Raw genomic sequence first — 16,416 nt, forward strand, 5'->3', positions numbered from 1 at the left:
CACACACACACACACACACACACACACACACACACACACACACACACACACACACAGCTCTGGGGAGGAAGGTGCTCTTGTTCCGTGGCGCCACACACACACACACACACACACACACATACACACACACAGCTCTGGGGAGGAAGGTGCTCTTGTTCCGTGGCCACAGCTGTTGCAAAGACTGCCCAGTAGCTTTGGGGTGAGGGTGGGTGTATTTTTAAACACACACACATTATTTGTTGTATGGTCATGTCAACTTTCATTTAGTTTCATTTAGCACTCTCATTGCCACTTAGAGTAAGGATTCTGGTTGTAGCTCTTCCTGTAATGGTAGAAACCTACTTAGCAAGAGCTTACTCCTCTTGTGCCTTCTGGAGTTTTCAAGAACCCTTTAGTCCTTTCACAAATGGCATTTGTGCTTCTACTGGAGTCAACTCCAGGCTACGTGGATCTCATGAATCATAACACCATTCCTGGTTGGGCTGTCCTCACCCACTCTTATTCCCTGTTGACATATTGTCCATAGTGTCCCTGAATTGAGCTCTAGGAAGGTGGTACTATGCTAGCCAGTTGCCCATTCCCTCATGGGTATGTCCCCACCTCTTGTCCAGGTGAAAGTGAATCTCAGCTGCTTCTTGCTTTCTGCCCACCATCCATTTTCCTTGCTGTGAGCAATGAGCTTGTGTGTATGGGGGAGGGGGGTGCGCACATGTGTGTTGGCCATGTGTGCTCTTGTTCACATGCACTCAGATTCCTTCTCATGGAAGATTATGCTAGCAAAACTGCCTGGACCTGTCACTGAAGGCCAGATTAGCCCTTCCCCAGACTCCCTCTCTAGGTTCGAAGTATGCCATTCAAGACAACAGGTATTTTCATCTGAAAAGGGCAGAGATGGGAGAAAGGTCAGACTAGCCTTGGTGTCCAACAGAGTCATCCAAGATGGCATGTTCATGAGGGCAACACAGGGGGAGTGGGTAGAGAGGTGATACCTTTTCCAAGAATACCAGAATTTTATTTTGGCTTTTGCAATTATAATATGGGCATCAATCGTGTCATTTTTAAATGTAATGTACATTTAGAGCCATATGAGCATTTCCTAGGGTCCAAGGAAAATGCCATGTGAGAGATTCCCTAAGCTGTTAGCTGAATTAGTCTCCAGATGTGTGCTGGGAAGGGATACTAAATGCAGAAGGAATTAGTTTATGACAGTGTGAAATATTTCACTGAACTGTAAGTGAAGAACACCTGCAATTCGTTCCCATTCTTTCCCATTTTTTTTTCTCTCTACCATTCCTTTCTATAATTTGGGAAATTATTTATTTGGGATGTTCTTTATTTGGGGTGTTTCTTCCTGTTTTCTCAGCTGACATGGAATATGCACCCCTCACCCCGACACACAGTACCCTGGAACCCAGCAAACAAGAAAGAGGAACTATGACTACTTCCCCAGGCATGCTCTTTGAGAACAGGTTAGCTAGACAGGAGCCTGATCTGCCAAACAAACTAAGCATGTGATGGGGGCCTTGCAGGGCCTTCAGGGTGGAAGGGTTAAAATTATCCTGAATGCCTAGGACCTTCTGTTCTCCCATGCCCTCCCCTTTAATGATTTAATTAGGACTTAACGTGTAAAGTTCTCAGGCAGGACAGCCCTCAAGGAAAGCCATCATGTTTATAATCCCCTTGCAGGGCCTTCAGGGTGGAAGGGTTAAAATTATCCTGAATGCCTAGGACCTTCTGTTCTCCCATGCCCTCCCCTTTAATGATTTAATTAAGACTTAACGTGTAAAGTTCTCAGGCAGGACAGCCCTCAAGGAAAGCCATCATGTTTATAATCATAAGCAGGCTCTGAAAGTAAGCAAAGGAAAAACAGAAATGAGTAGAAAAAGCACAGGACACTATAGCACAGCCCGCCGATGTTGGCGAATAGGAACCAGATGCCATTGTCAGGTACAGCTTCATGAAGGAAATGCCGTCCAGATTGCCTTTCTGTTCAGAGACCATATTCATTCTCTCTCTCTCTTTCCCCTCCTTCCTCAATGAACCTCTGCCCCCAGGAGAAAGAATGATGAAAACATAACACTAGAGACGGTTTGCCACGACCCCAAGCTCCCCTACCATGGATTTATTCTGGAAGATGCTGCTTCTCCAAAGTGTATTATGAAGGAAAAAAAGGGGTTTGGCGAGACTTTCTTTATGTGCTCCTGTAGCACTGATGAGTGCAATGACATCATCATCTTCTCAGAAGGTGAGTTTTCCTCTCTTGAGGGTGGGAGGCCTGGCATTCTCTATGTCGATTTCTTGCATCCTTGGTCTGCAGTCTTGTAGAATACATCTTCCGGAGGCTGGTGCGGGGGAGTGGATTAGGAACCCATTCACCTGGTAGGAAGAGCTGCTCGGCAGGAGGAGGGTAGGTTCTTCTCCTTGTCAAATCTGGTTCACTATAGTTTTCTTTGACAAATAGTTTCTTTCACCCAGAGCAGTGGTCCTCCAAGTGCAGTCCCTGAAGCAGCAAACTCAGCATCACCTGGGAACTTATTAGAAATGCAGATTCTCAGTCCCCACCCCAGACTACTCAGTCAGAAGCACTGGGAGTGGGACCAAACCCTCTGTGTTTTAACAAGGCCTCCAGGTGATTCTGCTGCAGCTCAAACTTGAGAAGCACTGATCTAGAGATTTAGAGAGGGCTGTTTGATCCCAGAGGGGGACTTTCTTTGAATTAACTCAAGTGGTTTTGTGTACATGTTCCTAGGATTTCTCCATGAGGTACTCAACATTAGTCCCCTCTGAGCGAAGAACTGGAAACCAGGGGAAAATAATGAACCAGTGTTTACCCACAGAGCCAGGGGAAAACTAGATTAGATTTTGCTTCCATCTTTGAAGTTTAGTGTTCACTCAACTTAAAAGGAGGGCATACACTATTCCCTCAATTTAAAAACTGTTCACTGGGTTTTAATTATGAAAGTAGTACATGTTCTTTATCAAAAATTCAAACAATCCAACAGCGTGTGAAAGTTAAAAATGAAAGTATGTTTCCCTCACCCCCTCACTCCCAACTCAGCAGATAGTCTACATTGACAATTTGTTAGATGTACACACGTGTCTTTATCATTCATTTATATTATCTGTTTCTCCTTCCTCTCTCTTCCCATTCTGTCCTGTGCTACCTCTCTTCCCTCTTCATCCATTCATCTGTCTGTCCATCCTTCTATCCATCCACCCATCCATTTATCTTACCTACTCATCCATCTATCAGTGCAAATATTTGATCATAATATAAATACTATCTTGCAACATTTTTTTCACCCAACCACTTTTACATGTCTTTCTAAACAAGATAGTACATATATATTCACTGCACATCTTTTCACTGTTGTGTAGAATTCCATAATATGTATTATCTTCCATGACTGATCTAACTGTTTCCCTGTTAGTGGATTATTTAGGTGTTTCCAGTTTTCCACTTAATGCTACATTGAATATCTTTGTAAAAATATCTTGTACATTTGTGTTAATATTTTTACAAGACAGATTTCTAGAAATGAAATTTCTGGATTAGAAGTTATGCACATTTCAAATTTGGTTAACGACTATATTTTCCTCCCAGGAAAGATATCTGAGCATATGGATTTCTATGTACCCTCTCCAACACTGGAGATAATGAGTCTTTTCATTTTGCCGGTCTGATGGTGTAAATAATACTCCCTTGTTTCTAGGGATGTAAATTCAGAGTGGGGAAAAGTGAGATTAGTCCAAAATAGGTCTGATTTAATAAAAAAGTTCTTTGGGGACCCAAGTTCTGTGTCTACACACTATCCCTGCTTCTGTGAGTGTCCCAACTGTGGGAAGTGATGTGTTCTCATGTTTTGTGTTTGGTGCTGAGCCGCACTGCAGCTCCAACTCTTTCTCTGTCTGTGTCCTTCAGATACTGCCAGTCTCCCTCTCTTCCTGTCAGTTCTCCACCTATGCCAGCTTCTCAATGCACTGAAGGTAGGCCTGCACATCTTATCAGCACAATGCTTTGCAGAATCACTCCTCCTTCCTGTTTTCTAATCCTATAAACACTCTATTTCTTTCGTTTTCCTTATGTGATTTCAGTTAGGAGGGAAGCTGTAAATAGATTACACTAAAGCATGGTAACACCCCATATCCTGGATTAACATGTCAGCTTTACCCAATTAGTTCGTCTTTTAAAAACAGGCCCAGGCTAAGCCAAATGAATGAATCTCTAATAGTAGAATATCCAGGCATGTTTACTACCATCTATGAAATTTTTCTCTTCTTCCGTTTACTGGCTTATCTACAACAGAATAATTTATTTCATCCAAAAGGACAAAAATTGATAAATGGCCTATAAGGTAAATGTATATTTTACTGTAAGCCCTTCAGATAGTAATGACTTCAGTTTTCAGTATATCACTCAGGTGATAATTATGGGCTTCCATTCATATTTTCCCTCTTATTCATTATCAGACTAATCTTTCTTTCCTTATGAGGCGAGATAATCAGCAGAAAGGCAATTTCTCACTGTACAACTCAGGAAACCCCACACAGCTCACACAGCTGATGACTCAGATGTCTGGGTGATTTGAGTCTTCTAAAATGCTACAGGGGTGGGTGTGTGGGTGGGTGGGGAGTGTTTACTTTTTAAGCATCTCTCTTCTCTGTGGTGGGATATTTCCCCCACCCAAAACATCAGGTATTATAAGCAACATTTTGGGTTCCATTTCTCTTCTCTTATTGCTACCACCACTTCTTTATAATGAAGAATGAAAATTCTTGAAGTAATTTTTATTTCTCCACTGCAAAGTCAGACAAAATGGGGAGCACAAAAGCTATGGAGTGCATTGCGCTGTAGAATTAGCGGTACAGTACTCTGTCCTCCTTGCCAGATTTCTGATCTGCAACCACACAAGGGATAATTACTTACATCTTCCATTTTTCTTGAACATGGAAGGAAAAAAAGTCGAGCCACAAAATTTTCTTTTTGAGAATAGATCTTTATTTTGGTGCTACTATCAGTGATAGGTGATACTCAGAGGAAGCATGCTGTTGCTATTCAAGGTGCTCAGCTCCTTCTCTGCCGTGACCACATTTCATGTCATAACTGCCCATGAGGCTGGCACTGTTAGTATTCCCATTTTTGCATGAGAGCACCAAGCTCACAGAAATTTAATACTTTGTCCAGGATCAAACATCTAGTGAGTATCAGAACCAGGATTTTTAATGCGCTATGTATGGCACTAAAACCTGTGAAGGTTTTCCTCCTTCCTTCTTTCCTTCTTTCCTTCTTTTCTTTCTCTGTTCTTATTTCCTTCTCTCTCTCTCTTTACTTCTCCATATCTTTCTCTGTCTTTCTAAACAGATAATATATGCACATGATAAAAAATTTTTAATGCTACAAAATAAGGTACAGGGAAAAAGTAAGTTTTCCCTTGGTTTTGTCCCATAATCTCCCTGTCCTTCTGGGGCCATTCATTCTTGCAGAGATATTTTTCTGCATGGAATTATGGATAAATCCTGAATTTGGGAAAGCATATCATTGAGATTTTTTAAAAGTCAGATTCTTTGACATAATTTACATAAAACAAAATTCACCCATTTAAAAAGTGCAGTTTGCTGAATTGTGACAAGTGTACCCATCTGTATAACTACAATTAAAATTTCTGTGATTTACAATAAGTTTCCACATGCCCTTTTGTAGTCACCACTGGGATTTTTATTCTCATTTAAAAAATTTGTTTCTTTTCTTCCTGTATTGTGTGATTTCCAATTAAAATACTTAACCAAGAGAATGACCTCAATCTTCTGAAGAAGGGGCATCTCTGAAGAATGCACCCCAGCCTCTGATGACCAGATGTTACTGGGTTCCTCTATTTCTACAGACATCCAAGCCCAGTCTACAAAAAAAAAAAAAAAAAACAGGAACAAGTATTAAATCCGCACCATGTGGCCTCGATTTTCTCTGCCACTCCATGTTGCTTGTCTGTATGCCACTCAGTGAGTGCTTGTGAGGCCCAGCAGCTAAGTGTAGTGGGAGGATGGGCCTCCATATAAGCCCCCAGCCTTCCCAGCTCCACTCATTTCAAGCTCCTAGAGGGTAGCTTGTAGTAATGGCTTATGTGCCTGCGGTCCTCTTCACCTTGATGAAATGCTTTTATTCTGCATACACTAGAAATGTACTGAAAACGCATTGAAATAAGCCTCTTAAAACCCAGCATGATAATTAGATTACTACCTCCAGTGGATGGAGGGAAAAAAGAAAGACAGAAGTTAAGGGACTTGCCTACCATTGCTCAGCTAGTTAGTGGCAGTGCTAGGACTCCAGCTTACTGTCTCCAGACCCTTGGCACGATCTTTTTTCAAGGGAAACAAGAAATTACAGGGTTTGAAATCTGCTTTCCAAAGGGCATTAGAGGCTACTCTGCAGAACTGAGAGAGAAGGCATTGGGACAGCTCTCTACCTTCTTTATTCTTTCCGTGAACTTTTTAAAGACCTCTCATATCCTGAACTTTAGTAGAAAATATGGATTGTAGAAAGGAATTGTTAGCTTTCTTGAGTTTGAAAGCCATTGTCCTAGGACAAACGAGTTAAAGAGACCTCGTTTTTCTCTCCGAACCAGGTACCTACCCTTACCCCTGAAATCCCCCAGCTGGGCCTTGTGCCAATTCCCCATGCCTATCTGCAGTGGCCAAGGGCAGGCGAGAGTGTAGGAATGACTAAACTAAGGCAGGGACCTGCCCTGCACAGCTGATAATTGTCACATCTCCCTCCCTGTCTCTGAAGATTCCCTCTTGCCACAGGTTTTGTGTCAAATTCTGCGGAAGTCACAATCTACCCCTGTACTCACCAAAACATAAAATTCTAATTAGAAGAGAGGGTGTGTGGATTGGTTGTGATTGGTGGCTTGGTGACACCTGTCAGTCAAACAAGACCTGACAGGCATCAGGACTGAAGCCAGCATAGGATGGAGGAGAGGAAGGAATCCTGAGCACACAGCTGCCACATGTGCTTGCAGATGAATCACCACTTTGCAAGGACATGATGTGGCTATTGATCTGTCACTGAACTTTTAGGAATCAAATACAGCCACTCAGTTTTATTCATTTCATAAAGGGTTTCCAAGTGCAGTAAAGACATTTAATTTGCAGAGCCCTGGGCAAGGAGATTTCTGCTATATTTGGTAAGCGAGAAAGAGCTTAGTATCATGGTCAGGAGGGGGGAGCAGGGCAGGTCTCTTGAACTGTAGGCCCATAAAGGGTTTCCAAGTGCAGTAAAGACATTTAATTTGCAGAGCCCTGGGCAAGGAGATTTCTGCTATATTTGGTAAGCAAGAAAGAGCTTAGTATCATGGTCAGGAGGGGGGAGCAGGGCAGGTCTCTTGAACTGTAGGCCTTTTCTACTGCTTCTTAGCTCTGCTACCTGGACCAGTGACTGAGCATCTCCATGCTTCAGACCCCACATCCATAAAATGGAGATATGAAAGGGGGTGGGAGGTGTTGTTGTGAGGACTGAATAGGTCAATACATGTAAAGTGCTTGCAACAGTGCCTGGCACGGCATACACGGTCACTGTCTGTTAGTTGCTAGTGTTATTTGGGCTTTTATGGAAGGTTAGGGACTTGTGCTCATCTGAAGGCAGGAAGCCAGGTCTGTTGAGCCTTTTGGTCTGTTCCAGCATGGAGGTTTTGTAGTTGAGTTTTGACCATGGTATGTGATCATTCAGACACCTGAGTATCATGCACACCACACGATTTTTAGAGAGACTTGCTTTGCTGTAATCCCTGCCCTCACCCAGTTTCTCTTTTTCTCTACACACCTTGACAGTGGTAAGGGGAGCATGTTTAGTCCGGGATTTCTAATCAGAGCTCACCACATCCCTGACATTATAGAATAATATTACAAATTAGGCACGTTATTCCTGTTTTGACTCAGAATCACAGCAGGAAGCAGCTCAACAAAACTGGAACAATTCACAAGTGCCTTTCAGATCAGTGATTAGGGTAATTGCAGTTCTGTACTTGCCAAAAGGATTCCTCCTCTCCTCTTTTTTCAGAGGAGGGTTTGCTTTGGGCCACGGGATCTTCTCTTTGAATGGCTGTGCCACTGTTGATCAAGTGACACTGCTAATGGTACCTATGGGTTGTTGTGGGGATTCAAGGAGGTGACATGGGGAGTGCCCACCACAGTGGCTACATGCAGTAGGTGCCTTCTTTCTTAATCCTTCCTCCCCTGGCTAAGGAGAACACCCTATGCCAAGGAACATTCCACTTCTGAATGGTGTAAACCCTTGCTACTCAGTGTCTGCAGACCAGCTGCAGCGGTACTCCAGGGAGCTTGTTAGAAGTGCACACACTCGGGCCCTCCTAGGCGTACTGCATCAGCATTTGCTTGTAACAAGGCCCTCAGTGATTTGTTTGCACACTGAACTGTGAGAAGCACTGGTGTGAGCTCACCCAGGATGGGATGGAACCAGAGATGGGGGTCTTGTTAACTTCATGCTAGTAACTCACTGAGCTAATGGGCCCAAGAGGAAGAAATTTGGCCTTAAACCCTGTCATTTGGAAATGAGGTAAATATACTTGAATCAGTCTGTTAGTGTAACAGAATTCACCAGTGGTATGTCTTTTTCAGCAGAGATATTAAAGTTCATTTTTATACATTCCACAAAAGTTCTTGTGGAGATCTGGATGTAGAGAAGATCAGATATCTTTTCAGTAAATACATTTACATCTACATCAACATTTGCATCTTTTGTTTCCATGATCCTACTTATGTTAGTTTATTGTATTTGTTTTAGTTTATCTGTAGGACTGTCCCCTTATATTTCCCCAAACAAGAAGACATTTAAGGACGTTTTCAAGAGACATTTTACAAGACGTTGTTGTGAATTGGGTTTGCTACTGAAATATTTGATAGTTCCGCGAAGCCCTAGAGGAGTAATAGTGTGGCATTAAAAAGGCCTGAATCAGTTTGTCCATCAGTTGTTTGTTGTGATCATCTGCTGGAGTTGTGTACATGGACAGCAAGAAGGTGACCCATGAATGATTAAGGGAGGTGTGCTTCCGGACCTCTTCAGCTCCCAGATGACTGGATCCCTGGCCGCCTACCTTCCTGTGAACTTAGAGCTAAACTACGTGTTCTAGAAAATGAAAGGCACCAGGGCCATGTAGGAAAGGGAATTAGCATGGGACTCAATTCCTGGACTTTCAACAGTTTGGTTGCAAAGCCGGGGGTGAATCCCTTCCTTAACTGAAGTGTAAAGCAAGGTGGCACCATGCCCATGGCCCAGGCTGGGAGCTCATAGAGAATAGTAGTGATGATCGCTGTCCTGATAGAGCCTCCTGTGGATGTGCTCACCTGTGCTCCCTACTTTCAGGTGTGTCCTCTGGTTTCATAGAATCATAACTTTTTTATGCTGAAATGAAACCTATGAAATTAGCTCATCCAAACTTTTCATTTTAATGACAAGAAAGTGGGTCTTCAGAGAGTAGCTTGAATTTCCCAAGATCTCAGATTTCCCACCTTTTGTCCATAGGAAAACAATAGGATAATCAGATAATCTTGTCTCTTCTCCAAGGAATACCCTCCCCCTTCCACGTTCCTGTGACAGGTGTGTGTGTGTGTGTGTGTGTGTGTGCTTTTTTATCAGTCTTGTGCCTACGGGAGGCTGCACAACGTATATAAGAGGCCACCTGTTCACCTCCCAGCAAGTCCTTGCAAGAAGTACAACCTCAGGCTTACACTATTCCTGTGTCTGTGAGGAATGGTGTTTATACATGATAGTCACCCAGGATGCTCATCTTTTGAAAAGATAACAAAGGTAGGAATTAAGAGCATGATTCACCAGTGAGATTATCTGGGTTCAAATCCCAATGCAGCTGTTTATAAGCGTTTGTCCTTGGGTGAAATACTTCACTTCAGTTTTCCCCTCTGAAAAATGGAAGTAGGAATAATGAGTACTTTAAATAGGATTATTGTGAGGATAAATGAATTTCTTTATGTAGAGAATTTAGTACCTGGCACAGAGCAAGTATTCAATATCACCTCCCACCCCCTTTTGTATCTCCATCTATGGAAGTAGGAATAATGAGTACTTTAAATAGGATTATTGTGAGGATAAATGAATTTCTTTATGTAGAGAACTTAGTACCTGGCACAGAGCAAGTATTCAATATCACCTCCCACCCCCTTTTGTATCTCCATCTTACGGATGAGGGGTCGGAAGCGTGGAGATGCTCAGCTCTAGCTGGATGAGTGCAGTGCTTTGTACCAATGTCATGTATTCTCCTTCTGAAAAATTCTTCCACTGGAATTGTATCTAGGTGCTGGCCATCATAAGCAGTCCTGTGACTCAAGGCAATGTGTCCACTGTGGACAATGCATTGTGGATGCCGTTCATTGTGTTGTATCGTCTTTGTGAGGAAGACAGGAGAAATTTCTTCCAGATCTTTGCCTTAGAAAGATTGTTCTCCTCATGAGGACCTATTTGCTTCTGATGTTAAGGACACTTTGAAGCATATAGAGCAGGGGTCAGCAAAGTTCTTTGATAAAGGGCCAGAAAATAAACATTTTCAGCTTTGCAAGAGATACAGTCTCTGTTGCATCTACACAGCTCAGCTGTGGAAGCAGTCACAGACAGTAAGTATGTCAACAACTGGATGTGGCTGTGTTCCAATACAGCTTCATTTACAATAACAGGTCTCAGGCCAACCCCTGATGGAGATGGCCCTGTTGTTTGTGTTTCTCCCTTCAACACTAACGACCAGAAGAGCTTAAGTCAGACGTGGGTTATGTTTCCAGCAAGTATATATGCACTCATTTTGTACACTAATATCACTCCTGCTTACCTGTTTTTACTCAGTTTTCCCACATTTATATTCAATTTGTCATAATTTTAGCTCCTATTTTGACTTTTCCTTTATCCTCTTTCACTATGTCTACTCGTAGGTTGCATGAGATCTTTCTTTTTCTTTCTTTTGGAACAGAATGGGATTATAACACATCAAATATGTCTAGTGTCTAGCTGGTTAGAAACCAGGACTCTAGAAACCACGTCTGACTCAAAGTTCAACCTATGTGGTTAAATAGGGAAGCAGACTGTTCGATGTGTGCTGTCACCCAGAGGTGAGCATTTCTGCCCTGCAAGCCATGTGCAGGCTTCAGCAGCCAGCCGGATGACGCATGCTCTCTAACCTGAGAAGCTGAGAGAAAGGAGGAGAAGAGGACTCCTGGTAGCCACAGAGTTTCATTCCTTCTCTCTAATTGTTGTAGAATTTCTCTTAAGTGAAAACAGACTCTTTGGTTTGCAAGCCTAACTCTGGCAGGAAGACAAATGATTTTTTTACAGTATCAGACATGCGGTTTCCTGTCTATGTTTAACTTGCTAGCAGAACATCTCAGCCAGCTGGTTCCCTCTGGACCCATTGTGACCTGAATGACATTGCCTCACGCCATCCAGCAAACCCACTCTGTGTATTGATCACATGCCCGAGCACTTTATTGACTTGCATTGCTTTCTGAAGAAGGGAAGACTTAGAAATGCTGCCCCTTTTTCCCAGATCTCATTTTTTGTGTGTTCAGCTCTGACATCAGGGAGCTGGCTTCCTGGAGAAACTCTTAGTTCTTGCATGCAAGCAATGAGAGGGATAGATGGTGCTTTGGCAGCTCTGGGGGATTCTGTGTGTGCTGCCTTTGAACTGTGCACTCACTCAATATAGCTGCTCTCTAGCTGTGCATTTTTGTTTCACAAGACAAACCAGATTTACTTACTGGTATAAATGAAGAAGGAAAAAATAAGTGTGTAAATATGGTTTGGAAAAGTTGTTAGAAGGAAGAAAATTATGGATTAAAGTCACTAGTCTCATTCCTGGGAAGAGAAATCAGTTATTTGGAGTGATGACTCAGAGCTGAAGGAGACTTGGGTTGTGAACAGACTGGTTGGAAAGTGTACTCTGAATCCATCCATATGGCCCTTGTCTGGCCAGCAAAATAATAAAGACTATGCGTGCTAGAGGGCATTGTGACTCAGTCAAGCGAAGCTTAGAATGTGTTCGAAGTGACTTAAGGCAAAGCAACTTGCATTTGTAGTTTTTTTTTTTTTTTCCCCCCTAAGCAGTAAAATAAACAAAGATGCACCGAGGCCAGATGTGGTTGCTGGTTGCAAATATTTATACCATAGGACCTCATCATGTTATGAATCACGGCACAGTGGAATCCAGTGTGGACACAGACTGTCTCCATTTCTCTCTGCTGCACGTGAGGGGATAATAAAGCTACTGGACCCATGCAGCTGGCACTGCAGCAGGGCTCTGGTGGCTCCTCTGCAGTCTCAGGTCTCTCCCGCTGAACCTCCGTGTGTCCCGTAAGCTCCACACCCATGGGTGACAAAGAGGAGCAACTGAGACTTTTTTTGCTTCTTTCCAAGTGTCCCAATGTCTCACCAGAAGAAAAAAAACCTCAGGGAACTAGCTAACCACTGTGAAATTGACTTTCATTTCTGCCCATGCTAAACTCTAGGGGGTATATTCACCACCATTTGGATATCTGGCTGACTTGCTTTTGGAAAATCTTTTTGGATCACTCCCGCATGTTGCTAATTATTTAAAATATCAATTTTACCATCAATAATTATGCCTCCTTAAAAAATTTATGTTAATGTAATTCATATTTGCTTTTCTACTTTAAAAAAATATATATGTATAGACGTTTTGTTGCCTCATTAGGGGGTATAGTTGGTTCCAGTGTCAAGAACAATTGATCCAAAATTTAGTCATTAAAATTCTTTCCATTCCTTCCATTTTCTGGGCCCCATCCTGTTCAAAATACCCATTTCTCCCACCAGGCTAATACAGTCATCCTCAGTCTTGGCTGCACACTGGAAATACCTGAGGAGCTTTTAAAACTATTCATTAACTGGGTCTTACTCCTGCAGTTTTTGACTTAATTGGTCTGGGGCCTGGTATCAGGAATTTTTTTAATTCCCCATGATATTTCAATATGCAGCCAACATTAGGAACCCCTGGACTCAAGACAGTTCATTCTGCCAATTCTTTATATATTTTTCATCATGTTCCCCATACAACCTGGAAAGGAACGATTACAATTAGAGAATGACAACCACCACAGGAAGCAGCTGAAATTCAGCCTTCTGAGATTAGAGGAAGAGAAAAACAAACACCTATCTTAACCCATCTCTGAGGAATAATGGGATTCTTTAATAGGAGATATTATTGTGTTTTCTACAATTTATAAGCAATTACTTCAGAATGAGGCCAGGTGCCTTACTGGGAGTAGGCATCTGAGGTTTTAGAACTGGTTAAATTATGCATTAAGGGAAAGCACATTTTAAACCATACAGTGTGGCTGGAAGGTTGAATGGCAAGATTTGGGTGCCTCTGCCTTGACAAATTCAAGGCAGGGGCCATGGAGGCAGTGTGCATTGTTCTAGGAGGTGGAGATGCTCAGATAGGAAGGAACTATGTAAAACTGTGATTCACATGGAAAGCCAGAAGAGAAGAGAAGATGTATTTTAGTGAACTGACAGGTACTAATAGTGTAAATAATTAATGTACCTTTCCAAAGTGGTCTAGTTTCCCTGTTGGAGAAGATACTGAAATAACAAGAAATGTATCACTGCTTTCAGGTTTCCTGAGAACGTGAAGGGCCCCTAGACAGAGTATAAGATATAATCCAGACAGGCAGCCAGAAAAAGAATCTAAGAACCAGGGCAGGTGGGGGATTACAATAAAACCCAAGCTTAGTAATGTGAAGACTGTAACATGGAGAAGAAAATGAAAAAAATCTTGCTCCAGAGAACATGTATCAGGCCCTAGGCTTTGTCTGTGGAGAGATAGACATGTCATCATTTTTACTGGGCAATCCTGTTAAGGTTGGTTGCCTTCCTTCTAAAGTCACAGCAACAGAAGCAGCAGGAATCTGTATCCCAAGGGAGAAAAAGAAGAATAAAAAGCACAGTGGAAGGAATGCCTAACACAGCAAAGACGGAATCAGGGTTTTAATTGCCTGAAATGACCAGTTTTCTGAAACTTCATAGGTAGATGTAAAATTAGACATGTAGGTTCAAACGATTGATTACAGATGAGCACTTATGAAAACGCTGGCTTGGCATCTGTTCATGTGTTAAAGTCCCAGAGTTTTAGAGGTGAGTTAAGGTCATTCTGAAATCAGGATGATCTGGCTGAAAAATCAAAACAAAATAACAAACCGTCAATAGTCTTCAACTGCACTCGTTGGAAGATGAGGTGAGAGTTCCACTGTAATCTTTGCTACACAGATTACATTCCATGTATTGTAGCTGGGTCTAGCAAAACACATCATGAAGAATCTTGTATAGCAAGAATGGTTTTAGAGAATAGATCACTTTATATCTAGAAAAAAATGACCTGGCATTTATTGGGTGCCATATGTTGGGCAGGCAGATTTCAGGGTCTGATAAACATGTTAGACTTCAGAGTCTGATAAATACGTCTTTTGAAAAGTAATTGAAGGAAACAGGGATGTACAGCCTGAAAAAGAAATAATTTAGGGAGATGGGCTAAATGTCCAACAGAAGTTGAAGAGCTCTCATCCCATAGAAGAAGGAATCATTTTGTCATCTTTTGCTTTGGACAGCAGCATGAGGGCCAGTAAATAGTACAGGAGGCTACATTTGACTCAATATAAAGAGTAATTTTTAAAAAATATCTCAGTGTTTAGACTGCAGTTAGATAATATTAGCATTAGATTTTTTTATGGGAGCAGCATGAGGGCCAGTAAATAGTACAGGAGGCTACATTTGACTCAATATAAAGAGTAATTTTAAAAAAATATCTCAGTGTTTAGACTGCAGTTAGATAATATTAGCATTAGATTTTTTTATGGGATGATAACAGAAGAGTAAGGTCCCTCTATTTTAACTTTTCAGCCAGAGGTCTTATCTCTACCTCTCAGAAATATTCCAGAAGAGGTTGTCATACTGGATTAGCCTACATGTAAAACTCTTCTGTTAAGGAGGAAATAATAAAAAAGAAGCCTGGAATGGGATAGGAGAGGTGGGGAATGGCTTAGTTAAAAAATATGTGCAATTGGAATAAAACTATCATATGGATTGGCAAGAACATGTCATTCATCATTTGGGGGAAAATATTCTCAAAGTCTGCCCAGAATGTCAAACAGTATGGTCAATATGCTGGAAGTTAAATTAAATCCTGCATGCCCAGTGAGTTTACTGTCTTTCTGTTGTTAAATTAAAATGATTTTTTATTGTTTGCCTGAATTTGTTGGCTTTTTTTGAGATGGTGGATGGTGAATCATATCTCATTCTACACTCCTCCCCAGTTAATTGACTAGAAAATTCTCATGGACAATTTCCTCATTGGTTAGTACTGAATACAATTGTACCAGAGCTTTGCAGACAATTCCACTAAGAAGTTTCTTTGTAAGAGGGAAGCATCTCTATGGCAGCACACCAAGGAATTTACTCTATTTTTGCTAAAGCAGTACTTCTGAAATTTTAATGTGTAAGTGAATCACCTAGGGAACCTTTAAATGAAAATTCTGTTTCAGCTAGTTTAGGACAGGGCTGAGATTCTGCATTTTTAGTAAGTTCCCAGGTCATACTGATGCAACTGGTCTGGGGACCACACTTTGAATAACACAGTGCCAAGATATTCTTTCTGCAACATGCCAACAAAATTTTTAAAGATGCAGAAAATTGTGGCAGGATCTTTGGACTCTATAGTTATGAAGTATATGTATAGTGTCATGGCTTGGGTTTCCCCCCCTCCCCCCTTTCTCTCTCTAGCTCTGTGTGTGTGTATATATATGAGTATGTATACAGACACTCAGACAGAGATACACACATATATACATATAAATACCAGGGTACTTCAAAAAGTTCGTGGAAAAATAGAATTAAAAGATAATACATTCATTACAGTCCATATTCAGATTTCCCCAAAACTATGGGTCTGTTGTTGTGGTTGTTTAAATTCAGAATCCAGTCAAGGACCACACACTAAATTTGGTTGTTTTGTCTCTTCTGTGTGTTTTCTGTTTTTCATGACATTGACTTTGAACAGGCCAGGCCGTTTATTTTATAGAGGCACTTTCTGGACTTCTCTGATGGTTCCCACTTGACTAGATTCTGATTAAACATTTTCTGTAAGAATTCTATTGGTGTTTTCATTGTAGGAAGTGTTTTTAAAAATAATTCTGCAAAAAACAAATTCTGCCATGTGTATTCAGTCTAGAACCAAGAAACGACAGATGCACACTTGGATGATAAAACCATTTTTAAAAACTCAAGGAGATGATAACTATAAAGTCAGGAATAGGGCCGGCCCGGTGGCGCACTGGATAGTGCGCCGCTTGGGAAGCGCGGCGGCGCTCCTGCCTGAGGGGTCGGATCCCACATAC

General features: G+C 41.7%; 1 protein-coding gene across 2 annotated transcripts in view; it reads left to right on the plus strand.

The window, feature by feature from the left end:
- Positions 1–16,416, plus strand: part of TGFBR2 (transforming growth factor, beta receptor II (70/80kDa)) — a 92,872-nt gene that overhangs the window by 43,946 nt on the left and 32,510 nt on the right. For both annotated transcript variants that reach the window (XM_008574452.1, XM_008574451.1), the window contains one exon: positions 2,055–2,245. In XM_008574452.1, coding sequence (XP_008572674.1) covers positions 2,055–2,245 — 191 coding nt within the window. The remainder of the gene's footprint in view (positions 1–2,054; positions 2,246–16,416) is intronic.

The sequence above is a fragment of the Galeopterus variegatus genome, unplaced genomic scaffold, assembly GCF_000696425.1.
Source record: "Galeopterus variegatus unplaced genomic scaffold, G_variegatus-3.0.2 Scaffold1051, whole genome shotgun sequence".
Lineage (NCBI taxonomy): Eukaryota > Metazoa > Chordata > Mammalia > Dermoptera > Cynocephalidae > Galeopterus > Galeopterus variegatus.